Here is a 26,778-nt window from a genome sequence, read left to right as displayed (position 1 = left end):
ACTTCTTTAACCAAAATTTTGACAAACTGATTTACTGCCGCCATATTTGTTTATGACGTCATCTCCTCGGCCCAGGAGGCCCATAGCGGCCCATCAAAGGCGCAAACATACCTGCTCCTAGGGAAACCAGAAAACGACAGAATTTAAAAATTCCAACATTTCGGAAGGCTATCAAATCCTTTCCGAAAGTGACAAGGGAACGGTCGCTTCGAGATCTCCACTTCGTATCAACGGTCCAGATTGCACCGCTTACACATGTCGGTCTGCATACGCTATCCAGTGTAACAACGACAGCTTTGTACGGTATGTGTTATACACACGCCGATACAAATGAAATACGTACACATGTGTAAATAGATACGCGTAGATAAATAAATCCAGAAACCTCTTTTTCTGGTAAATAAATCCAGAGACGCGTTCGTGGAAAGCAGCGCAGGCTCGCAGCCAATGACTATTCATGAGGGATAGTAGAAATTGTAAATGCTAGTGGGACCTACCAGTGGGGTCTACTTAATTTTCAATTTTCTTTTCTTTTCTTTTCTTCTTCTACTTCTACGGTCGATGTTTTCGCCTTTTTCTTCATTCTTTCTTTCATTCTCCCCTAAGCTCGTGATTTTGTCTACCTGGTCATTCTTTGTAGACACGGCGACGAATTTGGATTTCCTTTATTTTCGGGTAACGACCACTTAGAGCTTGTATCGCTGAAGACTACAGATAGTTGTTTAACTGTTGATCGGTTTATGTTTTTGGCATGCTTGTAGTAGAGGTAAATGTTTGTTTCTTTACTTCCATTTTAAGATTTCTCCTTTTTTTTAAGAAGATTTTGTTTTGGGTTTCTTGTGTTACATTCTGTCTTAGTGTTTAAGAACTGATCTGGGTATGGGTTTGTGGATCTCCTGTTGGGAATTAAGTTTCTGCATGGAACGTTTTATCCCATTTGATGAAGGTGTTTATACGTAGTTTGATATGAATCTAGCAGATTTTTCTGGGTCTTTAGTTTTTTAAATGATGGGACTTTCTGTGAGTTTGGTGGTTGGTTGATTGGTGGGCAGTGCTTTCTTATATTTCTTGCTTCGGAGAAAAGCATAGAGTATACTGGTTTTCACGAATTGTTGGGTGCCAATTGGTTAGTAATTATTTTAAAAAATTTATAGATATATATTTTATAGGGTACAGAACTCTAAGCTTCTAAGTTAAAATCTGATGAGATTTAGGTTATGAACCAAATATTTTAATTGGATTGGATTTTTGGATGATTTTCTTCATTAACGGATAAGGATCATCCTTGTTAAATTTCAGGAGCGCCCCCCCCCCCACAACACACACACCAAAAGAAGAAAAAAAAGAATTGTTAATTTCTGAAGTTTTACACTTATCTCTTTATTTTGATTTTTGAGAGGCCTATTATTTTTTTCATTCTGGTTTTGAATTTGAGTTGTGTCTAGTTTTGTGATATATTTTCAGGTTTTGAATTTTTGAATCTGGGAAGTAGATTTGATTTAACATCTTTTGAGTTTGGATTTCTTGTTTGCAATTTTGAATTTGAACTGGGAGAACACTAATTCTTTATATGAATGTTCTCTTTTCTACTGTCATATTCAGTATGCTGCTGCAGTTCTTAGTTTTAAATTTGAATTTCAGAGAATAGTTTTTTATTACTATGTTTCCTTGTCCTGTTATGATCCACCTTGAATCCCTTTTCTTCCTGCTTCTATTTTGGTATTGATTTTGGCTTCTGCTCGTGATTTTATTCTGAAAATAATTTCAAAGCCCTCCCATTTTTGTTACTGTACCTTCTGTTCAGGTTCACGACTTTATACAATAGGCAACTAGCTCTTGTCTATGTTGCATCTATTTTATTTAGTTTTATTTTTAGAAGTTTATGAATAGATTGTTATCTTAGTTTCATTTCTGAAGTTGAATATGTGGTTCTCCATTGCTGTTTGTGGGCTTGTTGGTTGGTTAGATAATTGAAAAGGAGCTGTGATTTTTACATTTTTTATTAACTTTTAGTTTTGCATGAGCTGATCAGGCGTCAAAGCTGGACCTTAATTGGGTGAGATTGATTTGCTGCACGCTGCTGGAATCAAATGCACAAAATGTGCCATGTTTGTGACGAGGAACTGACAGATTTGGATAACAGAGCAGATGATACGGAAAGTAAAGTAGTGAATTCATCTGTAATAGACAATGGAAACCCTGCCCGTTATTGTGAATTTCATTGTGAGAAGAATGTGAAAGACTCGTCAATGGCAAATGTGTGCAGTCCTTATGAAATACCAGTAATCAATCCAACAACTTTGATGTCAAGGACTGATAGTTTGGTCTCAAGCTGCAGTAATTCCTATTTCCCGTAATGTTTGTTGTGGCATTATTTTCATATATCATTATCTTCTAATATTTCTTTCCATCTTCTATCTGTTCAGGTGAGTTTTCTGTTGATATGAATATGAACAGAAGGTACTTTGCTTTTCTCTTTTTGCTTGCCAATCTGTTGTTCTGTTCATGGTTCAAGAGATATTTCCTGAATTGCCTACTTTGACATTTTGTTGTTTTACTTTGTATTTCCTTTGATAGGGAGGAAGGAGATGCTTGTGCTTCCCAGGGCAATCACTACTTGAGGCTAACCAAGAATATGGAGAATTTGAGCTTTTCAATTACATCAAACGAAATTGATGGACACAGTGTAAGAATGTCAGAAAACCATGAGGGAAGCAACAATAACACTAATACATGTAGCCTTGACCGAGGACCAACAAATGACGTCCAAATTATTGGAGCTGATGTTAATAGAGAAAGAATAGAGGATGTTAGTGAGGGCTCATCCCAATCATTTACAATATCAGAGGTAGGAAATGAGTCATCTCAATCTGTTGATATTGAATCAGATGCAGGTATCTGGGAGCCCCCCGAACCAGAAGATCTTGAGGATGAAGTGGAGGGCAGTGTGGCTAACAATGATGATGATGATGATGAATGTTATGGCACAAAATGGAGCCAGCCGAGTACTCTAAGTAGCTTTGGCAAAGAAGGCAGTGACAGCTTCAAATTCAAGGAAGAGCAGAAGAAGGCACTGATAGAGATGTTGAACAGAGATTTCAAGGACTTCATTGAGCGGCTTATTATATCCGAGGGCATTAACCTCTCTGAGGATCCTGGTGAAAGTTGGGTTGACATAGTTACCTCTTTATCTTGGGAAGCTGCATCGCTTGTGAAACCTGAGGCTATTGAGGCAAAAACCATGGATCCTGAATGCTTTGTGAAGGTGAAATGTCTGGCAACTGGTTCTCGGAGTCAAAGGTAGCCAACTGTATCCAGTGTTTTAAGTAAAATCTTTTAAATATTCATGGGAAGTGATCTCTTAGATAATGCGAGAAATAAATTCACTGATCTCGTATCTCTTTCTTAAATGATATGTTTATTGTTGGATGTCAATTTTCTGATGCTAGCATGTCTTTTTCCCTCAACTTCCCTCCCTTTTTGAATGTCTAAACTTTGGAAGTAACATTGTTTCTGCAGTCAAGTGATTAAAGGCTTGGTATTTAAAAAGCATGCTGCACATAAGCACATGCCAACCAGTTATAGGAATCCTAGATTGTTGCTGATCCAGGGCATGCTTGGACAGACTTCAAGTGGGTTATCATCATTTAATTCAATGGAGCAGGTAACTTGGTTTCCAATTGTGTTTCAAGCCTTGTCTTGAGGATGGTTGTGTGTGTGTGTGTGTTTTTTCTCCATCTAATTATTTTATTGCAAACAGGAGACAGGTAATCTCAAGTCTTTCCTTGATATGCTAGAGATGTGTCATCCAAATGTGGTCTTAGTGGAGAAATCTGTTCCTCGTGATGTGCAAGAATCTCTTCTTGCTAGAGGAATCACATTGGTTTATGATATGAAGCTTCATCGTTTGGAGAGAATTGCCCAATATACTGGTTCCCAGATTGTCTCTTGTACTGACAACTTGATGAACCTAAAACTGAGACAATGTGACTTTTTCCATTTTGAAAAGTTTGTGGAGGAATATGGTAGCTATGGTGAAGGCGGGAAAAAGCCAAGGAATACTTTAATGTTTCTAGAGGGCTGTCCGAGGCCTTTGGGCTGCACGGTGAGTATGGTTTCAATGCAAGCATCGATTCATTTGTTCTGGGGTCATTCTTCTCTGAATTTGGAAATTGTGAAATTTGGGGTTCTATGATAAATACAAATGGTTGAAGATTCTATATATGAGACAAGGCATTTTCTAGTATACACTAATAATTTATTTAAGCAGAATATTCTTGTTATGTCAGAAAATAAATTATCTGGAAAAAGAAGGCTGCCAGGATGCTTGCAGCTTGTGCCCAGCAGCAAGATGAATGTATCACCATTGTTGGACCTGTGGATGCTCTCATTGGTCCCCATGCTGGTGCTGGGTGAAGCAGACTGGCAGCGGTCCTCTCCCTTTAAAAGTTTTAGGTTATGATGATATTTGGGTTTATAATTTTTATAGATTTTTCGGTCTGGTGTGCAATTTATACAAGAGTGTTGTGAAAACGAAATGCTATATTTTTGCAAAAAATGAAAAAGGTCATATGGTGTGAAATATGATCCACATAGATAAGAATGTGGATGCCACAAACATTTGCACTAGATCAACATAAGAGTAAGACGGTCATTAACTTTATCATTTTGCTTCACCAGTGAAAACTGTTTCTTCACATCTGATCAAAGGAGCCTGAGTGACATTTATTGAACAATCAAATTATAATTTTCAGCCAGATGTTGATGCTCCCATGTAAACCCTGTTCTTGACACTTGTTGTAAACCTTATTATTGACACTGTGTTAATGCCCTATAACCCTCTGCACTTATAATCTTTATTTTGGCCTGATCCAGAACTGCCTGACATGCTTTTTTATTTTTTTAAATAAAATTTTTGGGAGAAGTGCTGTTGAACCTCATTTGACTGGCAAGTGCAATTGAGGCTCATGTTTGTGAGCTTGCACATCCTACTCATTTCTAAGATTTTATCATGTTCAATGTGAACTAAAATCCTTTTTTTCCCCCCTCAATCTTTTAGTCTCTCTGATTCAAATTGACTTTGTAGAATCAGAATGCTGAGTGATGGAGAAACAGTGAAATGGTGACCTTTACTTCACTCTCTGAGCAATCCAATGGTTTGGAAACCATGTTTGGATATGCTATGGACCCACTCAGGTGTTGGATGGCTAAAATATGGTAAATAAAGTCAGTTCTGCGAATATATTAGAGTTTACAAGGGGGCAAGCAGCAGGACCAGAAATACCAAAACTTAAAAGGCTAGTTGGTAGTAATCAGGAGGACATAGAAGGGGACTAAAATCATAGATGGAGGATAGACTAGGATTCTTGGAAATAAATTAGTTGAATGGATGTGTAGGCTTAGACAAAAGGAAATGGATATTTGGAAACTAAAGAAAAAGAGGGTTCTTGAAGATAGACAAATAGGTGAAAAGGAGGGAGAGGAGGGTTCTTTTTTTTGTTTGGGGGGGGGGGGGATAAAGGATACCTATTGGCAGAAACTTAAAGGGAGGTAGAAATCAGACCACTTCTGGGAAGAGAACTCACTCATGTAGCCATGGATCAGCATGAAACTATTAAATTTTCAAGCTGGACCGTAGGAGAAAACATTTTTGAATTACCATTGTATTAGTCATCTTTGCAATTTAATTTTAGGGTAATGCAAAGTCTGCTTTGATTTCAGTTTATATATCTTAATTGAAGGGGTTTGGCCAAACAAGGTTTGTAGGGATTTGGTCATCCGAAGGAGGGAAACAAGAATTGATGCTGGCTTTGCATGGAACTGCTATCAATAAGATAGAGTAGGAAAGAAGTTTTTACTGTAATCTTTTTGGGTTTGGGGCAGGGGGTATTTGCACACGATGTCAAATTTCGCCCACATCGGTCATCTTGGCGAAATCCCAAAAGATTTCCTTTTTGAGATTTTGACCCTTTAGTGTTTAGCCCAATTTGACGCCGATAAACACCATGGGAGTATTATTTTTGCCTAAAACCTAACCCAAAGTGGTATTCTTGATCGGCACATGCCCAGCTGTATGCGGGCGAACTGGAAGTCCATAACATGAATTTTAACCATTGTAAATATATATATGATGCAAGAGAACACTAAGATCTTTAGTAAAATGCAACAAAAAAGACAACAACTAAAATTTAATATACAAGTAGTCAAGTGTAGAAGTTAGTAGTAAGTAGTACTGTACTTGAATAGTATAAATTTATAAGTTATGTTCGAATGAATTACAAATTACAAATTTACAATCACATCACACCTATGACTAAGAATAAACTATTAGTAGCTGTTGTGCTGTGGTGGCTCCATCCCTGACCCTGGGAGCTCTACGAATAGTGGGCATACTCAACCCATGTCATTGAACTCATATAGTGGTCCATGTAGTTGCCCACTGCCCTTCTGTAAGTATTATCATCCACATGAAAGATCAACCCATCATAAAGAAAGTGTCATAAGGAAATGATTCTTATAGCCAGGTTTTGGCTTATGTTAAATCCATACCCATCTGACAACATTCTATCATGCATGTTGTAAAAATCTAGTTTGGAGAAGAATGGTTACCTTTGAGATGAAAAACAATGAGATCTGAGTAAAATGCTGCTAGATACATGCGATGCATGTGTTTACCGGCAAGAAACACACAAGAACAACTGGTAGATGTTGAAGATCGACTCAAATAGGGCAAAAATTACTCACCAAAGCTCAAAAGGAGTGGAATTTGCTTTTATTGGTGAGATTTTGACCAAAATCTCTCTAGATTTGAAACATCTTGCGAAGATTGAGAGTTGAAACTTCTTGCGAAGATTTCGTCCAATGGTTGAAATCTCGGAGAAAATCTCACTAGATTTCAAACTTCGCCAGCTATTTCGTTTCGCTGGTTATTGAAATGGCAAAATCTTGGTGAAATTTCGCAGAGATTTCGCAAAATTGAGTACCTTGTTTGCACATGCTTTGAAAGTGACTCCAAGAAAACCTCAATAATCTGTTAATCTCTACCCTGAAATTCATCCTTAACAGAAACAATATACCAGGCATATTGTTGTCTCATGGTGTCTTCTCTGTCTTTCTTCTAGCCGATGTGTCACTTGTTTGAGGCTTAGGCTTTGTTCTCTTTTTGGTTCTGTTTTCCCCCAGGAGGAGGGGATCTCCGTAGCCTCTTGTTCTTTGGTAATGAATTCTTTAATTCAGGAAAAAAGAAGAAAAAATTACAATAAAATAATAAAAGAAACTATTTAACTATGAAAAATTGAAGGACGGGAAAGTTACTGTTGCTGTGCAGAAGAACCTTTGGCAACAGCTCGTTTAGTTGAGAAATTTGAATAAAACCAGCTTATGTCAGGAACTTGAAAGATATCTTTGAAGATGCAAGCTTCAATTAGAACCTTTTAGGCTTCACACCACATTATGGTTACTGGCTTAAACATCAATGAACCACCCAGTATTCACATCATGGTTTGAGAATTTGCAGAGATCTCAGGACTATTGGTTTTTTATTTATTGCATCAGATATGAATTAAGAAGATGGGTTCAACTTGAGATCTCTGTAATATCTCATTATCTTGGCCATGTCTTAGTACTTGCTGCAATTGTGTGCTCCCACCAAAACCTAGCTTTGATTTTGTTGGAGGGCATTTTGGGCAACAGAAAAGAGTCGAGATTTAGCAACAGGCACTAAATCTTGAGCTGGGATCTTTAGTTGAAGAGTCCATAATGGACTCTTCCTCCCTTGTTTTTGAGTTCAATTGTAAGTCTGCACCTATTTATAAATATTAGAGATGTTTTGTTGGAGACTCTCACTTTATTGAGGCTCCTCTCAATCTCAATCTTCTTCCATTCTTTCCTCTGTTTTTCTGCAACTCTTCTCCTCCGTCTTCTTCATCTCGACCTTTCTCTCTTTACTTTTTATGCCATAATTTACAGATTTCAATAAAGAACAAGTACACCTGCTTGCTGAGATCACATCTCTCAGTCCGACTTCTGTAGTCTTGATGAACCATCTTGAATATAAGAATGTTTGTTACTTTTATTGTGGCTATTGCACCTTTTGATGTAGCCTCAATGAAATGAGGCCAAAACTGCCAAGACCTTTGGTCAGAGTTAACTCCAGGCTCCAAAAAGAATGAGTTAGGTCGTTAGGGTAGGTTTGGTTATGGCCTATGGGGTAGGCTTTGAGGTAAGGGGTTTGAACTTGTGACGGCCGGCGCTGAGGGTTTGATTCAAGTGTTGTAATAACATGTATTGGATGGTTGGGTTGAGTTCGAAGATTTTAGGATAGGTTTCAAGAAAATAGGGTAAATCCTTGATGGGATGAAATGGGGGAGGAAACTCTAATTGCTTCTGTTACCTGGTGAAATAGGATTAGAATTGGGTGAAACCCTCTTTTTTTCTCCTTTTTTTTTGGGATGAAGAAAAACTTTACTGAAACAAGAAAAAGGAATGTACAAAGGGACTTTGAGTCTAAGGTTCACTGGGTAGGTAATATCCTCCTAGTTTGGAAGGACTTTGGATGGTTGCATTGAAAGTTATGAAGTCTCTTGATTTTGGTGTTTCGAGATGTGGGTTCAAATCAAGGACTGCAATAACTAGGGTTTGGCTGGTCAGTTTTGGCTGCAATTAGATCCAAAGTTAAGGCATATGGTGGAGAAGGTTGGCAGAATCTTGATGGGTAGATTGGCAGAGATATAGGTCCTTGATCATGGATGGAAAGAAAGGATGGTATGGTGCCTGGGGATTGGGGATTGAGAACAGAATTAAGGTGATTATGATGGGGAACAGGTGCTGTAAGTTACCTGGACGGGGGAGCCTTGTGAATCTTTGGATTGAATGATGATGGAGTTTGTAGGCTGTGAGTTCAGCCACAGCAAAAATCCAGGCTTGATCTCATCATGGAACCTTAATTTTTCTTCACTCTTGGACCTTCTCCAACCAAATTGAACAAAACCAACTTGCAGCAGAAAAATGCCATATAAAGCACTCAGAAGTTCAAAGAGAGAGAGAATTATTTATTAATCTGAACTGCAGAACCTCCCATTGAATTTGGGGGTTCTACATATTATATCATGGAGGATTTCTAGTTGGGTTAGGACTTATAAAACAGGCTTAGACTAGGAATGAAAAACAGCAGCTGAGAGGTCTTTATAGTTAGACCTGTACAAGGACTTGCAGGCCCAAAGTCATGGGCTCCCTGATGCAGAATTGGCAGATATACAAGGAAGAGAAAAGCCCAATGGTCAAGCCCATCAAAGCCTAAAGATATGATCCAAAACAACCCATTGCTTGCATGGGCTAGGACTATTGTAGTGGGTTAAAATGAGCCTATGGTTTCATGGGCTTGGATTACTTTAGTGGAAGAAGACCAGCCCACATGTTTTGAACTAAGCCCAAGTCTAGCTTTGAAAAGTCAATAAAAGGAGCTAGTAGTGGGGTGTAGTGGGTGGATGTTTCCATTATTGTTTTGACTAGTGGTGTTGTGTAGTTGAGTTATTAATAGGTAGGTGGTGTTAGCTAGTGGTTGGATGTTACCATTAGTGTTTATGTCTCTTTAGAATGCTATATAAAGAGACTTATGTAAGAGGTGAAGACACAACTTATGAATTGAAATCAAATTGCTTGCTAGCATTCCTCCTCTTTGGAGAACCCTTGTGTTTGATCAAGGTAGGTTGGTGTTCGATCCAGTCGATCCACCTTGCGGTGTGAATCCCGGGTGTTACATGTTACATGTTACATTGTTATTGTCACTTTCTTCATTACAGTTTTGCCCCTATTTGAAGATCTATTCAGCCCGTTATAATACCATTCTAGTTTCAGCCCTCTTTCCCATCTAAACCTCGTTTCACTTTAAGTCCATCAAATTTGCAATTGTCTCCCTGTGAAAAGGTCCTATTTGGGTACTGTTTTGATCAATCAAATTGGTATCTACATTACTCCCTATTGAAATGAAAGACAGACTTAAATAAGCCTACTAAAATGACTAAATTGCCCTTATGGTTGGCTAAAGGTTAAACTTGCTGGCACAATCGAAGTTAGATACTAATGATAAAATGCTTAGTATGGAACAAGTTGCTTTTTGTAGCTTTAACCTTCCACTTGGGGTGGAACTTTGCTCCTATGTTACTCTTGTTTGGAAATTAATCCATGCACTAGAACTGCACACTTTCTTTTTGTCATTGCATTGCTATGCATGAATGAATGGTGGAGTGAGTGTGCTCCATGGGTAGGATTTCAGCTAGACAGGCTTCTGGGTTGGACACTGCCGAATAGTATCAATATGAGTTGCTTTTCCTAGCCTTAACCTTCCATTTGGGGTGGAACTTGGCTCCTGTGTTATTGTTGTTTGGAAATTGATTCATGCTTGAATTGCTCATTTTCCTTTTGTCATTTCATTGTCTATGCGTGTATGAGTGGTGGATTGAGTGTGTTCCATGGGTAGGATTTCAGCTAGATAGGCTTTTGGTTTGGACACTGCCAAATATTATCAAGATGAGTTGTTCATATGCACTGGCAATATGTGGGCCTGTGGGTCGAAGCTGGGAAGAGTCAATGTGCTCCATGAGATGTAGCTTTAAATGAACAAGGCCAATTCTTCCATGATCTTTTAAGAGAACCAACTCATACAGGATAAGTAGGTTTTGGTTTAGAGGAAGAAAGTTAGGTTAGAGCCATATGGGTAAAAGTGGTGTGCTCTTAAATGATGGCTGGGTTCCAAGGATATTAGCCTCAAATGGAACTTAGTAATATGAAATGAATATTTGAGAGACGGTGATGTAGGAGAAACCCTAGAAACTAGGGGACCTACAAAGTGGGCTGCTAGACTCTTAGAATTAAACACCTATTTTTGACAAATAGTAAAGAAAGGAATTTGCAGCACTTGAATCAATAGGGAAACAAGGGGATGGGGATCTTGGCACCATAACACTAAATTGAATGCAAGGATATTAAGAAACTTAAAGAAAAATAGAGCTGTCCTAATCAATATCAGATTTCTAACAAGGAATTCAATGTAAAAGGAGTCTTGGGAAGTTTTTGTTTTAAACAAAACTACTGCCAAAGAATAAATGAGAAATATTTTGGGAGAGATAATGTTACCTACTAATCCTGGCTGCAAAATAGGGGTTGGAAAGCATCTAGGAACAGAAATAAGAGAGAGAAAAAAATATTTTGAAGTAGTGGTGAATCCAAGGAAAGGAGAAAAGAATATTTTGAAGTAATGGTGTATCTGAGGAAAGAGAGTAGGTGATAAGATAGAGGGAGGGAAAGAAAAGAAACAAAGAGAAGGGAAGGGAGACTAACAAAAGAAAACTAGACTGCCGTATAAGGGAAAGAGGGAAGAAAAAAAGCAAAGGTTTTTTTTTCTGCAAGAAAATTATAACAACCGTGGGTTTGGAGAAGAAGAAGAAGATTTCCAGGAAAGAAACTAAGGTATTTTTTTTGAAAAAAAGAGAGTAGATCTTTGTAGAAGAGAGCGAGGGGAATTTTTCTAGTGGGAAACAAGGGTGAAAGGAGGAAATAGAGCTTACTTGGAGAGAGAGAGAGAGCAGCGTGAGCTTCTTTTCTAATTCTTTTTTTTTTTTCATTCATTGATTGCCAAAAACGAATTCCATACAAGGTTTAAATAAAAAAGTTGATCCCTCACAACCCTACATGTTTAATTCCCAAAATAACCCCAACTTAAGTTGTATATATAACCCAAACTCAAAATAATTCAAAATTGGGCCAAAATAGACTCTAGGCCCAGCCCATAAAGACTCAAACATGAAATTAAAATATTTCAATAGTAAACTACTACTCAACCCACTAAGACTAAGGAAAATAACATGACAAACTGCCTATGAGCAGTGTTTCTCATCGAACCATAGGATCCTAGCAATCCGATAACCTCCGAACTCATCATCCATCCACACAGATGCTGTTGTGAGATGATCTCTAAGTTGGCATCGCCGGTAAACTCGGAACTGCTCACTCATGTCCTCATCAGACGGGGAACTGGGGTCTTTAGCTGTTAGAATGCGTTGAAAGTTGGAAGGAATGTAGGTAACAATTTAGGAATAGGATTCCCGAAGTTTGGTTGGGTTTTGATGGTTATATTAGAAGATATGAAAAGGTTCTTGTCTTGGGGAGTTTTAAGGAGTATGAAAATTCAAGAAAGTATTTGTATCCTGAAGTTGGATGATCAAAATGGGTCATATTGGGATCTAAGGTCACTAAGGCTTGGGGATGATGTGCCTAAATGGTGAGTCATATTTAATGGTTAGATTGGTATAGATCTGACCTTGAATTTTGGGTGTCTTGGGAAGTCCAAATAAGATATGGAAGGGGGATGAGTTGTAGGCTGAAGGTACCTGGATGTGGGCCTTGTAGATGCTTGGATTGAATGGAGATGGAGTTGTAGGAGGACCCTAGTTCATGGGCCTTTTAATTACTTAATTGACAGATTAGTGAAGTACCCCTTGGATTGGGCAGAATTACAAAACTGCAACTGAAATTACTGATACTGAAGTACAAACTAAGTGTGGGAAAAATTAATGATTTGAAGTGCTGCTTGGCAGCAAGCCTTGGGGTTTCACTTGGGCTTCTGAGAGCAGAGCAGCAAGTCAAAGTGCCTTAATTTGGGCCTGGATCTGCACCACCATGGCCATGCTTTGTTATTTTGTGTAATTTTTTTTTTGAGGGGGGGGGGGGTAGGGGGAGGAGTGGTAGTCCAACATTGTTAGAGGAGTGTGTGGACCGGGCTTATGACCTTGGAAGTCCTCTTCCTGAAGTTAAGGCTCTTGGATTTGTCATCATCAATAAGTAACCTGTTTTGCTCTATCTGGATCTCACTTTTTTTAATTTGCTTTTTGGGAACTTGAGTAGCCCTTTACCTGATAATAGATGACCTTCGTTTCTTGCTTCCTTAGATCTTTTTCTCGTTTAAATGAAGTTCACATTCTGCAAATACCCTTCGTTGGAATTAAAAACATTCTGAGCAATCATGTTCCTGTTAATATGTTATCTTGTGTCTTTTTTTTCCTTGGTGGAATCTCATATATTATTTCTGATTGCAACCTACTGCTTCTGGACTAATTAATTACATTTGTAATTTGACATTGCAGATTTTGCTTAAGGGAGCTGCTAGTGATGAACTAAAGAAGATAAAATCTGTGGTCCAGTGTGCAGTTCTTGCAGCATATCATCTAATCTTGGAGACTTCTTTCCGTGTGGATCAAAGTGCCATGTTTCCTGTTTTTCACCATAAAGGCCTGGAAAATGAATGCTTGACAAATCAACAAGCTGTTGTTGGGTCTGAGAATTGCGAGGCCAAAGTTGGTCAGCGCTGTATGACTAATGGTCCCCTATTGGGTGAATTCCAAGAAAATTTTGTGCATGAAAGTTTGACTACGGATCCACAGGTGGTTTTGCAACACAATGATACTTCACCTGTCCCTAGTCCTAGCATCGTCATGTACAATCATGGTAGTGAGGAAAATGGGTTGACTAGTCATACTAAATCTGATAGTGATCTCCATCATCCTGAGACATGTTATGGGTCATTTTCTCCAACAATTCTTCCTGGGCCATTATTGCCGTCACTCTCAGCCTCTCTCAAGAAAGTTACTGGGGGTGGATATCCTCCTGTTTCCTCCTCTTCTGACCCATCCATCCCCACTTACCTTGGGTTGAATGCAAGACAGCAAGACACTCAGGATGCAACCATCTTGCCTAAGGTGACATCTCCTGAACAACTAGAGTTCTATCAGATGGAAGAAAAAAGTAGTGCCAGTGAAGTAATGCTACCTGATGGTGAAAAAGTTGAGTCCTTTTCAGCCCGCTATGAAGACGCTTTGGTTCAACCAAAAAATGATGCAAATGATGAAGGACAAAAGCAACAGAATGGAGCGATAACAGTTTTAGATGGTCGGAGCATCTTATTTTTGATGTCCAGTAGGAATATTTTAAAAGGAACTGTTTGTCAGCACAGCCAACTTTTTCGTATCAGCTTCTACAAGGGTTCTGATATGTCCCTTGGGCAATTTTTGCGCAATAAAATACTCAGTCAGGTTTATAAACCACACTTGGAACTGGTTTTCAAATGCACTGTTACATTGTAATATCTACTTTGAGATAGTTACTGAGTGAACTGTTGTATCATTTCAGAGGAATCAATGCTCAAAATGTGGTGAACCACCAGAAAATCATGTTTTGTGTTATGCTCATCATAATGGGAAGCTCACAGTACGGGTAAGACAGCTTTCTGGGGGATTGCAGCTGCCTGGAGAGTCAGAAGGCAAACTTTGGATGTGGACCCGCTGCTTAAAATGTAAACCTGAGAATGGAATCCTAAAACCTACACAGCGAGTGGTGATGTCCACTGCATCCCGTAGGCTATCTTTTGGGAAGTTTCTGGAGCTCTGCTTTTCAAATGACTCTGCTCCTAATATGCTGTCCAGCTGTGGGCATTCGTTGCACAATGACTCCTTGTTTTTCTACGGGTACAACAATAGCTTCATAATAATATTACATCCTATACTTTTTTTGGCTGTTTATAACTATGTTGTCTGTTGGAAATGTGCAGTTTGGGATCCAGGGTTGCGATGTTTAGATACTCTTCAATTGATATTTATGCTGCACATATGCCACCACAAACTCTGGAGTTCAACAACCCAGTTGGACAGGAATGGCTTCAGAAAGTAGCTGAGGATGTATGCTACTGTCTAACAAGAGCAGCTTAATTTTATTTGTTATTTTACGAACTCCTGTTTTCTAAGCTTCTCTTTTGAAACTTATTAAAAGTATCCCCCTTCTCCTCCTAATATTGTCATGTAGGTTCTTAGGAAAGGAGAGGCACTGTTTATGGAAGTCACAAACTTGTTAAAGAAGATAAGACCTGAATTTTCTTCCTCACTTTCAAACCAATCTTTCAACCTTGGAGGTTCAGTGAAGGACCTTTCTGAAGTCGAAAAGATGTTGATGCAAGAAAAATCTGATTTTGAGGTCAGTTGCTGTATTCATTGCAAATTTTGACACATTTTGTTTTATAGCAATTCGAGACTGCCAATTGGGCTTCTTGATTCTTTGAGTTTCCTTTCTTGACATTATTTTAGCGCAAGTGATTTCAAATTTAACAGAGATTATTGTCATCTGGTAAATAGATTTGCTGAGACTTAGTAGATATACTGGACAAATTAGTAGGTGTCTCTTTGTCCTTCCTGAGACAAAAGCATGGCAGCAAAAGTGAAGACATGCTTGCATTTGACTGTGTGGTTTTACTGGCTTTTATCAATTTAGAAGACTAAACTTCTGATTTCTGGTAAAATGATGTGATTATATGGTATATTGAGCCAGTTTCTGACATTGTAAGCACTTATTGTATCGCTTGAAAAGACCTTAAAACATTGAGAAGGAGGATTTACTGAGGTGGGGAAAAGAGGTGGCTGTGGGGTGGGGTTGGGGTGGGTTTGAACCACTAATTCACCAGTTAAACAGAACTAAGTTAATACAACTTTTAAAAAGGCTAACATTAAAGCTATTTTTGTAGTCTACTTAATTACCAATGTTTTAGGCCTATTAAGTTAGCCGTTACAAGTTAAACCCATGGGATCAAAGTCCTATAACATATATAACCCAACCCTATTTTATTTACTAAGAAGAGAAGCCTATTTGGTTATGAGTCTCCGTTGAAACTCCTATGCTGACCTAGCCAAATTAACTATTCATGGCAAATCCTGGTTATTGGCTTCTAGTTGGTCTTCTATCAATCTATAACTACATTATAGATGACAACGATCATTTTGAAGAAATTGTTGGTTGATCATGAAGGATTATTTTAAGTGATGGAAATTTATTTTAACTGATTGAAAACATTGGGATTATTATCCTATTAAGTTCTCCAATCCTAACTGGGCTGAATTTTGCCTTTGAGCCTGTTCCTTGGAGTGTCCACTAAAGGTTTCCAAGATGAGAAGAAAACCTTGGAGAATACATCCTTGAGATGGCCTTCCATATCTGGTTAGAAGATCTGGATTTGAGAAGATTCTGTTCCATCCGAATATGGAAGATACAGGCACCAAAAACTAATCTATCGACTATGTTGAAGTATGTCCAGTTGTCCACCATCAAGGAACCACTGCCATCGAACTCAGGGTCAAAGGGTAGAGGACGTCTATTTCAAGACCAAATGGTAGCAAGGGTGAGAAGTTAGAGGAGCTTAGTAAAGAGAGCAGATGAACAGATGGGGCATACTTTCGTCTGAGAGAGTAGAAGATGCAAGAGGGGGTTGGATTTGGTGATGAATGAGGGACTGGGTGGGGATCCACTGGGAGAGCTCTCCAGATAGTGAAGGATTACCTAGGATCATGGCCTTTGAACCAAAAAAGTTTGGCCCATAAGACTTTTGGGGAAGGGAATCTGATATGATGCCAACCTGAAAAAGGTAGAGATTAAGCCATTCTTAGAGGAGAGCCAGAGAGATTTAGCAATTTTATTATTATTTTTTTTTTTGGGGGAGGGGGTGTTTCCTACTTGAATCCGTTGTGACTTTTCTTGTGTGCTGCAACAATAGGAAGTGGTCTGTTGGGAGATCATTGGCCTGATTGGTTCTCGTGGTAGCCTATATTGCAATATCTTCTCTGTGGCTATAGGATGGTAGAATGGTCTAGGGTTCTGATTTTTGTATCTGATTCTTGATAGAGATATTCGGACTAAATGTAGCATATAATGTAGCCTTACAGATGTAAGGGCCAATAAACCAAGATTTGTGGATGTAACCACCTTTGGGCAAAACTAGGGTTTCCAAAGAGGATTGGCTGAGGCTTCTATGGTTTCTGTTTGGGCTCAGAATCAGATCAATCCTAGGGTTGTGCCTAGGATATGCTTACCAAGTTTTGGGGCTTTCTAATGGTTGAGTAGGGAGACATGGAATTCTGAATTCTAGCGTTAGGGTTTTGGGATTAGTGCATATGAAAGTAAGGTTTAGGCTGGACGGAAAGGGCTGCACTTAGGATTGAGGGGCTTATGGAGGTTATGTGATTGTGGATCTGTAGTTGGGAGGTTTTGATGGTGTTATTGGGAGAGATGGAATTTAGGGTTTGTGATGGTGGAGAAGGGATTCAATGGGGTAAGTTTTCAAATAGGGAAGAGGAAGAGGAGATTGGAGTAGCTTGTTGCCACTTGGGACACTGGAGTGCTGAAAGATGCTGTGGAGGAGCTAGAATGGCTTGAATTCAGGCTGAAATCCACAGCCTTAGGGTACCCTTGTTTGTCTTCATAATGGACCCAAATTCCAGGTTCTTTACCAAAGTTGGAGCACTGTTCTTGAAGGAACAGCAAAGCATATGCGAAACTGATCTGAAATAGCTTGAATATTGTTGATGTATATGTAAATTTGGTAGTTTTACTGTTCACGTGAACAGTAAAAACAGCTTTTACTGTTCACGTTACTGTTCACGTGAACAGTATTATACTATTGTTTTTATTATAGTTTCTATTTTTAATGTGAGAGTCTTGCTACATAAGTTTTGGGAGTTTTTAGAAAGCATAGTTTTTATTTTGGTGGTAGTTTCTATTTTCAGAACTTTCTATTTTAGGAGTTAGGAAGTTACTAAAGCTGTAATATTTTGTTTCCTTTTTCTAGAGGACAATTACTTGTCTCTCAAGTTGTATTAGATTCATTAGAAGCTATAAATAAAAGTGCTCTGTGATTCTAGACTTTCAAGCAAGAATCACAAGCCTCTTCTACTAGTTCTTCATCTCTCTTCTCTTCTTCTTCTTCTCTCTTTTCTTTGTTCAAGTTCAGCTGCTGTTTTGATTATTTAATGCTTGTTTTCTAACATGGCATCAGAGCAAGTTTAATCAACTTAGGGACCGTTTTCTCTCTCTTGGCTGCCCAGTTTTTTTTCTTCTTCTTTTTTCCCTTTTTCTTATCTAGGGTAGCCCCAACCTTCGCTGCAATAATTGTGCATGGCTGTCCTTCTTTAACTTTTAAAGCACCAAGTATCTATGTATTAATACTACAAAAAGGCCCTAAGCTTTCTGGGGATATGTCTACCTATTTGATTCAACTGAGGTTACTACTACCTTTTTTTTTTTGTGTGCAAATCTGAAGTTCAATCTGCACTATACTGATGTCTTGGGATTCCTCTTGATTCTTGCAAAGATATGCCCATAATTCGGATTGCAAGACCTAAGTATTGTCTTCCATTGTTTGTGCTATAAGTTTAGTTGCAAGTCGTATACTAGTACCCTATTTCATTGAATTTCTCTCTTCTGAAAAAATTCTGCTGCTACCGTCATGCTTTACTCCTACTTCCGTTGTTTATTTCAGAATCAAGTTTAGCTTTCTTTTTATCTAATACTTCTACAAAGACCTAAAGAACTACTTTTCCTTCATATCAAGATTTGTTAGAGTTTCACATCTAGCAGAAGTTTGTTACTATGGTCCAAGATCTGATATTATCTGCTACTGCAACTACTGTTATTGCACTTCTTCTGAGTGGATTGCTGCATCGACTACTGCAATTTTGAGATTCCAAGCTGGTTCAGTAATTTTCTCTTGATCTAATTTGCTCCTACCCTATTAAAGGGTTAGTGGTGGTCCATAATTCCCCCCCCCTTGGTGAACAAGACTTTGTCCTATGAGACGATTTTCTACTGCTTGATCAGCTTTATTGGTGAATAATACACTGCTCTGTGGCTGCTACTTTTCCTTCTTGGGTTTCTTTTGTGTTCATACTTAAGATGCTTGTCACTGGTCATCATTAATTGTCCACGTGTAATGCTACACGTGAGGGGGGAGAATGGTACTTTATTCTATATCTACTCAAGATGTGCTGATGGATATTATTTGTGAAGATCTTTGCCCTCAACTTATGGCATTCTACAACAATATCATTACCTATCTTTACCTATATTCCCCTTTTACCTACCTACTTGATTTGTAGTAATCCATACTACCTTACCTACTTGGTATGCAGTAACCTATACTGTCTTTTACCTTGCCTACTTGGTCCGCAATAACCAATATTGTCTTTTACCTTACCTACTTGATCCGCAGTAACCCATACTGTATTTTACCTACCTACTTGGTCCGTAGTAACCGATACTACCTTACCTACTTGGTCCGCAGTAACCCATACTGTCTTTTACCTTACCTACTTGGACCGCAGTAACCCATACTGTCTTTTACCTTACCTCTTGGTTCGCAGTAACCTATACTGTCTTTTACTTTACCTACTTGGTTCACAGTAACTCATACTGTCATTTACCTACCTATTTGGTTCGTAGTATCCCATACTACCTTACCAATTTGGTCCATAGTAATCAATATTGTCTTTTACCTACCCATACTTTGCCTGTTACTTGCCTTCTTGTGAAGCATTTATATGGACTTTGGAGTTACAATTTTGAAGATTTTTTTTTAAGTCGGTGTTGATTATCTCCTGGGTGAAGTTTTCTCAATGTTTATCGACATCTGCCATTGCTACACGATTCAAGATTGGTGCTACTTTTCAAGTTTATTCTTATTGTGCAAGCTGAAGTTTTCTTTGTGTACACTTCAGCTTGAGGGGGAGTGTTGAAGTATATGTAAATTTGGTAGTTTTACTGTTCATGTTACTGTTCACGTGAATAGTATTATACTATTGTTTTTATTATAGTTTCTATTTTTAATGTGGGAGTCTTGCTACATAAGTTTTGGGAGTTTTTAGAAAGTATTGTTTCTATTTTGGTGGTAGTTTCTATTTTCAGAACTTTCTATTTTAGGAGTTAGGAAGTTACTAAAGCTATAATATTTTGTTTCCTTTTTCTAGAGGACAATTACTTGTCTCTCAAGTTGTATTAGATTCATTAGAACTATATATAAAAGTGCTCTGTGATTCTAGACTTTCAAGCAAGAATCACAAGCCTCTTCTACTAGTTCTTCATCTCTCTTCTCTTCTTCTTCTTCTTCTCTCTTTTCTTTGTTCAAGTTCAGCTGCTGTTTTGATTATTTAATGCTTGTTTTCTAACAAATATTATTAATCTTATACTGGCGGATGATGATCCACAATGGCGGCTTCTATAGTAATACAATAAAGAAATCCTTATACAACTAGAAATCCTAAGTGGACTCTAACTAAATTGACTTAATCATAAACTAACTCTGACTGACTTGAACTGAAATTTGAAGCTAACTCTAGCTGAGTTGAACTGAAATTAGAAACTAACTTGGATTGAAATTATTAGTCCTAATTGGCCTGAGATTTTATAATTAAACCCTAACAAGGAGCCCGTCGTGGGGTACTAATCATAACCCTGACTGCTTAGAAAGGCTGAACTACCGTACTACCCCTGCCCAGCAGAAATTACTCTTTGTACTGCTGTGCAGCAACCCTAGGGTTTCCCTTGGGCCTTGGTCTTTCCCTTGGGTAGGTATTGAGACCGACGTCAGCATGGATCCCAATTAGATAATTAGTTTTACCAAAAGTTACATGAAAACAATAACCCCATCAAGTATTTGTGTTCGAGTATAAGCATCAAGAAGGATTCAATTTTTGTTCAACAATCTCCAAACTCTCAGGTCATACTGCAGAGTAAATGAATGTAATGTTTCTAAAAATCATATCTTTGAGCCATCTTTTTCATGTGGTATTTTAGGTGGGACCCATTTGACTTAGATTTGCATCACATGAACCTTTTGTTTTGGAACCCAAGATGCTACACTTGATGCTCACGCTCATGTTGGTGTCTTGAACTTTTGTCTGTACTTGTTACTTTAATAGTTCTAAATGCATAAAGTCATCAACTCTTTATTTTTGGTCATATCAAATATGGATTAAATAATGCTTGCCATTGCTCTTGTTTTTTGTAATAAAATCAGGAACTAGTTCAGAAGGCGCTTGATAAGGGTATCAACCTGGGGCAGGCTGCACATAAGCTTCTCAGCTTGAATTGTTTACTCTCTGAACTTCAGCTTGAATCATATGTATGGGATCAACGTTTGCGTTCTCTTACATTACCTTCTCGGGTAGTTAACAGTTATACAAAGGATAAAATAGCATGCGATGAAAGACAAAATCTGCAAATAGATGACACCTCTGGAGAAAGAATCATGGAAAATAATGCTTCACCCGTTGTTGAGGAAGGCTTAGATGCTGCTGCAGCTTGTGTTGCTCCAGTCAATATTCATATGTTCTCTGACTCCAAAAATGCCAGAAACTATGGTAGTGACCTTGAAGCCAAGCTGGAAACCAAATTTGAGGAAAGTTGTACCATGGTACATGAAATTCCAGTTGCAGAAGCCTCAGTATCTGAACCACTTAGTGAAGGTTTGGTAGATGGTCCTGGGATCCAAAACAGTACAGTTAATAGATCTGTTAATATTGAGGGTAATGGAACACCAGCTGATGGGAGTTCAAATCCTTTTGGTTCATCAAGTGATGATTTAAATGCGTCCACAGCAGGCAGAAAGTTGAGCGACTCTTTTCTAGGTCAAGACTGTTCCACTGTACCATCTTATTCCTCTTCTCCTCTTCCTCCAGCTGGTGATAATCCTCGAGAGTTAAACTGCCCCATTGCTGATCATCTACAGGTGGATCAAACTATTCTAGCTAAGCCAGATATATTAAGACATAGTGAGTCTGCTCCCAATATGGTTCCTAGACAGTCTGCTCCCAATGTGGTTCCTAATGGCACAATGGGTGAAATATCTGCGAAGTCTGGGTTTCGTTCTTTGTCTGAGAATTCAGGGTTGTCATACTTCGCTGATTCTGATGAATGGGTCTGGAATCCTTTTTCAGAAACTCGCAAGGCATTTCGGAAGGATATACACAGAGGTAACTCACAGAAATTTGGGTTCATCAATAACTACACCCCGGAACTCTTACCCTCAGTTAGAGAAATTATTTCCCAAGAAGAATTCAGGTGCCAAATTCCTCTTGGTACTGATGATAATATTGTGTCAGTCTATGAGGGTGAGCTCACCAGCATAATTGCCTACAGTCTTGCTTTCTTGCATGATCGAAATAGTTCAGCTGAAGAATTAGCTGAGGATACAAAAAAGGAGCAAGAAGATGCTGGTAAAATAGCTGAGAATATGCACAGCCTGGATTTTGAGGTCTCAGTTATTCCAACCAGTTCATTGGATCTAGAGGGACTCAATAGAAGTTTTTCATCAGAAGAATCATATAACTCTAGTTCTGATGGGTTGAATGTTGTGGATCCTTTGTCAAGTTCTGAGGGGCTTCATCCAGAGATCCCTGTTGGGGTTGGGAAACTACCTGGGAAGGGTAAATATTCGGTTGTTTGCTTGTATGCAAATCATTTCCGTTCTCTCCGAAGACGTTGCTGCCCATGTGAGCTTGATTATATTGCTTCTCTCAGCCGTTGTAAGAAGTGGGATGCCAAAGGTGGAAAGAGTAAATCATTCTTTGCTAAGACACTGGATGATAGATTTATTGTGAAGGAGATAAAAAAGACTGAATTCGATTCGTTTTTAAAGTTTGCGCCTGATTACTTTAATTACGTTAATCAATCTTTCAGTTCAGGGAACCAGACTTGCCTTGCCAAAATTCTGGGTATTTATCAGGTAAATTTTCTTTTACATCTATTCTAGATAGTTTTATGAACAAATCTTTGGTTTGTGTTGGTTGTCCTTCTCTTTATAAAGCTCTGAATTCCATTACAGGTCATCATTCGACAACCTAAGAGTGGGAAAGAGCTGAAACATAATCTTATGGTGATGGAGAACCTTACTTTTGGTCGAAACATAACACGCCTTTATGATCTTAAAGGTGCTTTGCATTCTCGACATACTCCAGCTGCTGAGGCCTCAGGAAATGTTCTTTTGGATCAGAACTTTGTTGAGGACATGATAATATCTCCTTTATATGTCAGCGGGGAGACTAAGCATCTATTGCAACGTGCAATTTGGAATGATACAAATTTCCTTACTGTAAGTTGCTCACCACCTCTTTTCAAATATTATTTAGTTTTGATTTTTGTTTATTTGTTTATTTATTTATTTTTGATAGTAACAGAAAGATCTACTTTTCTCTGATTTTGACAGTCAATTAATGTCATGGACTATTCTTTACTTGTGGGAGTGGATACTGAGCGTCATGAACTTGTATGTGGGATTATTGACTACCTGAGACAGTATACATGGGATAAACATCTTGAGACTTGGGTCAAGACTTCCCTCGTCGTACCCAAGAATGTGACACCTACTGTTATCTCCCCAAAAGAGTACAAGAAAAGATTCAGGAAGTTCATGAGTGCACACTTTTTGAGTCTCCCATATCACTGGACACCTGGATGTAGTTGCAAGGTTTCTGCTGGTAATAACAGTGATTCTTCTCAGTTGAGAAATGCAGAGCAGGGAGAAATCAAATAATTCAACCTCATGTCATTTACCCATTCTTGACTGTCCACCTCTCTGTTTTGAATGTTTTTAGAAACTGTACATAAATATGATTATTACAGCTGTATACCCCCCATGCCCCCTTGTTTTCTTCTGGGGACATCATTTCCTAGTAGCTGGGGTTGGTATCATCTTTTCAGATCTATTTAGTAATGTCATTCTTTCTTTCTAAATGTTAAGAGTTGTTCGAAGAAGGTTGTAAAAAGTATGAAGCAAATCAATGATAAGTTTTTTGTCTTCTGAAACAATGCAAAATTGAGTTTTCGTTTTCCTTTATGAGATTATGATTTTTTGGCCAATTTTGGCACCAACTAATGCAGGTTGAGGTTTTGGTGGTCATCTTCCTATACTTCTCATTCACTTTTCTTGCTCTGTGTGCTCATCAGTACTTGTAGATGTATGGACATGTAGCTCTTTTGTCCAGTTCCTTATTATAAAGGAAGGTTTGCCACGTGGACAGTGTGGGGGAAAAATCTGCAGAGTACTTGTCTCGAAGGAGTTATACATGTGGACCCACAATTTTGAAGTAATGAAAGATAAATGCTAGGGAAACCGCAAACGGACAGTGTAGCAATCTTTTTCTGGATTCTTAATATTTGATGATGGTTGGTTTTTGAAAATTGAAATGCTTCTTCCTTCAACTGAATTGAATAATTGCATTTTTTTAAAGGTTTTTATAGCCATCCATGATGTTTGGGGGTATATTAGATAATTATTGTTCTGCCAAAGTATGTCTGTCACTTCAGTTGAAATCCTCCATTATGTTGTCACTGTTTAGTGCTTTTGTAGGAATCTTAGTTTGCATTTGTAACAGATGAGCATTAGAAAGTTACATTTATTAGTTTCATTGCAGGTATCAGATCTTGTTGTTTGTATGGTTCTATTTTGCAAGAGGAACTTTTTGTATGATTACTTCCAACAATTAGATTCTAGTATTTTAACATAATTGCCAAATCTTTGACTGCCCTATCCAAATGGTACTGTCAGGTGTGAATAAAACTAAGCCCAGTCAAGAATATGGTGTCTGAATTCCATCTTATAACATCTGAATTAAAACTAGGCCTAGTGCATGTTGTGCGAATTCAGTCTTCACCCTGTTTGTCCAATTGTGTTCGTATATTTTGTAATGTTTTTGGATAGCATATCAAGGTCTGTATTGCTTAATAATCAGGTTTAATAAGTTTTCCAGCACTTGAACACATTACTGCATTTTATTTTGAACAGAAATAAGGAGAGTATTTAAGAGTGCTAAGATAAGTGATGGAAAGGCATGGAATATTAGTTGGTGTTAGCGTCGTATTCATCTCTTTTGAAATTTGAGGTTTTCATGTGGCAAAGATTTTTGTAGTTGAATTCTTATTTGTAGTTTTGTACTTAATGAATATACTTTTGAGTGGCTAACATGCTTGAAATAAGATGTTGCTTGGAAACCTGATCGGACATGGAAACACGCCCCTTATGGATTCAGACTCATTCCAGCTTGGGTGGGTAAGTACCCACCCATTTGTATGGCACACTGTTCAACCTGAACCAAGAAGTATCACAATTTTTGCCAGCCGTATCCTTCACAGAACAAGAGAAGCATCAGAGTTCACTTCAGACAGAAGCTGTACACTTTGGATAGCTGCTTGTATACTTCGGAGTTTATTCACATGCAAGCTGTATTTTATGTGATCTGTAAGTTTTTTTAGTAATATTTACAATTTATCCTAAGTTGACAGAGATATTTTATCTTTTATTAGATGTTGCTTTATTTTGCTCAGGTTGATATGACAAATTACCTTCTAGATACTAGTGTAAGCCCTACATTCAGTGATCATCAGGTACATAGCTAGTGACTTCCTTTATCTACTGAAACCAATCTATTGTGTCATGAATATGGTTATTTGCTTTTGTATTTTCAGTTGGAGTCTTATGCTGGAAGTCTATTCATGCGTAATATTTATTAGTTGTTTCTTAAATGGATATCTCAAGGGTAATTGTGCAAGCATTTGGACATATTCTCATCACAGGCAGAACTTCCATTTCTAGAACTTATACATTAATGTAAGAGCTGGCTTATTAGTGGTGTTTTCAGTCTCATTTTCTGGGTGAAATTTTGCTGGAAGGCCATTATGTGGAGCTTAATTTTCTAATTGTCAATATATGGTTTATTTATTTGCTTTACGTGGAGAACTGGATCCCAAAAAATATATGGAATATATGGTGGCAATTAAACTGTCATTTGTGGCATTTTCATTTTTTGTATTTTGTCACTGCATGCTATTACTAGAAATTTATGTCGATCTTAAATGTATTGTCTCTGAAATTTGTTTTGGTTTATGGTATTGCATGATTGCATCCAAGATTGTTAAAACATTATACTGTGAGTATGTGGAAATAGGTCAGCATCTTTTCTTTTTTATTTAGTTCATGGTTTTGTATTTATCTTTTGACAACATATGTTCTTTGAGTGGATTTATCTTGCAGTTTTGTCTAATTGGAAATGGCTACAGCTTCAGGGTACATGAACATAATATGTTGGAAAGTGAAATAATAAAAATTATTATTTGTCTGCGTTTCTATTAACAGTTATGAAGTATAATTGAAAGCCTTTATTGCAATTTATTCTTGCAAATTTGTGGGCAAAGAATTGAGGTAAGAGCAAGAATTAGATCTTCAGTCCAGACTGGCTCCATATACCTCTTATCTTGCAAAGCCAAGCAATCAAATGCAGTAGTTTCTTCTTTTCCTCATGACAAAATGTTTCATGCCTCTAGTGATATTTATTTTTCGTCTCTCTCTCGAACTTCTACTTTTCCTGGCCTCAACCATGTAGGGAAGAAGGTTGGCATTAAAGCAGGTTCTAGAATGAGAGCATATGGTGGGATAGAGTTCAGACTTGTCTAAGGTTAGTAAGTTCAAGAAGAGAAAATTATCTGCTAAGACTACAAACCTCATAAAGCCTCACTGGATGAATTGCAAAAATAATCACAACAACCTCTTCTTGATGAAAGGTATGACATGCTAGTACATTTGTTAGATTGGCATGATCTCATTCTCTGCTCTTGTTTGGTCCTTAAGAAACCATCTGGCAAGGATCAATAGCTCAAAGGTGCAAACCAGGATTTGTACCATGGTAATGGGTGGAATAAATCACCTGGTGGAGAATCCAGCAATCTTGTTAAGCAGCTATGGCAAATCAATTTCAAAGAATGTGTCGTTTCAACTTTCAAGTTTCAAGGAATTTCTCAGAAGAGCTTGTTATGTAGAAGACTACAAGGAAATGCTATCCTGCGATTCATAGAGATTGTATTTCATTGCTTTTCTTGGGGAAACTTTCTCAACCCCCACACATATTTTAGACCCTTTTGCCTTTA

The 26,778-nt window shown here is 38.0% G+C and overlaps 1 protein-coding gene across 2 annotated transcripts; it reads left to right on the top strand.

Annotated features, from left to right (window-relative positions):
* The first annotated feature begins 569 nt into the window (after positions 1-569).
* On the top strand, positions 570-26,778 carry FAB1D (FORMS APLOID AND BINUCLEATE CELLS 1A). Of its 2 annotated transcripts, none has more exons than XM_089149515.1 (13): positions 570-675; positions 2,033-2,337; positions 2,427-2,460; positions 2,578-3,300; positions 3,520-3,664; positions 3,761-4,105; positions 13,140-14,084; positions 14,182-14,516; positions 14,600-14,726; positions 14,851-15,018; positions 20,879-22,585; positions 22,685-22,951; positions 23,066-26,778. In XM_089149515.1, exons 2-13 carry the CDS (start codon positions 2,091-2,093, stop codon positions 23,390-23,392), a joined length of 5,370 nt encoding a protein of 1,789 aa, XP_089005641.1. In that variant the 5' UTR covers positions 570-675; positions 2,033-2,090; the 3' UTR covers positions 23,393-26,778. The 2 variants fall into 2 exon arrangements, with proteins under 2 accessions (XP_089005641.1, XP_089005640.1); XM_089149514.1 differs by having other exon boundaries at positions 570-766.

This window comes from Hakea prostrata, chromosome 3 (genome assembly GCF_041222555.1).
Source record: "Hakea prostrata isolate BN-2017 chromosome 3, UWA_Hpros_2, whole genome shotgun sequence".
Classification (NCBI taxonomy): Eukaryota; Viridiplantae; Streptophyta; class Magnoliopsida; order Proteales; family Proteaceae; genus Hakea; species Hakea prostrata.
The sequence above is the reverse complement of the archived record's forward strand: the minus strand, read 5'-3'. Positions and strand labels throughout refer to the sequence as shown.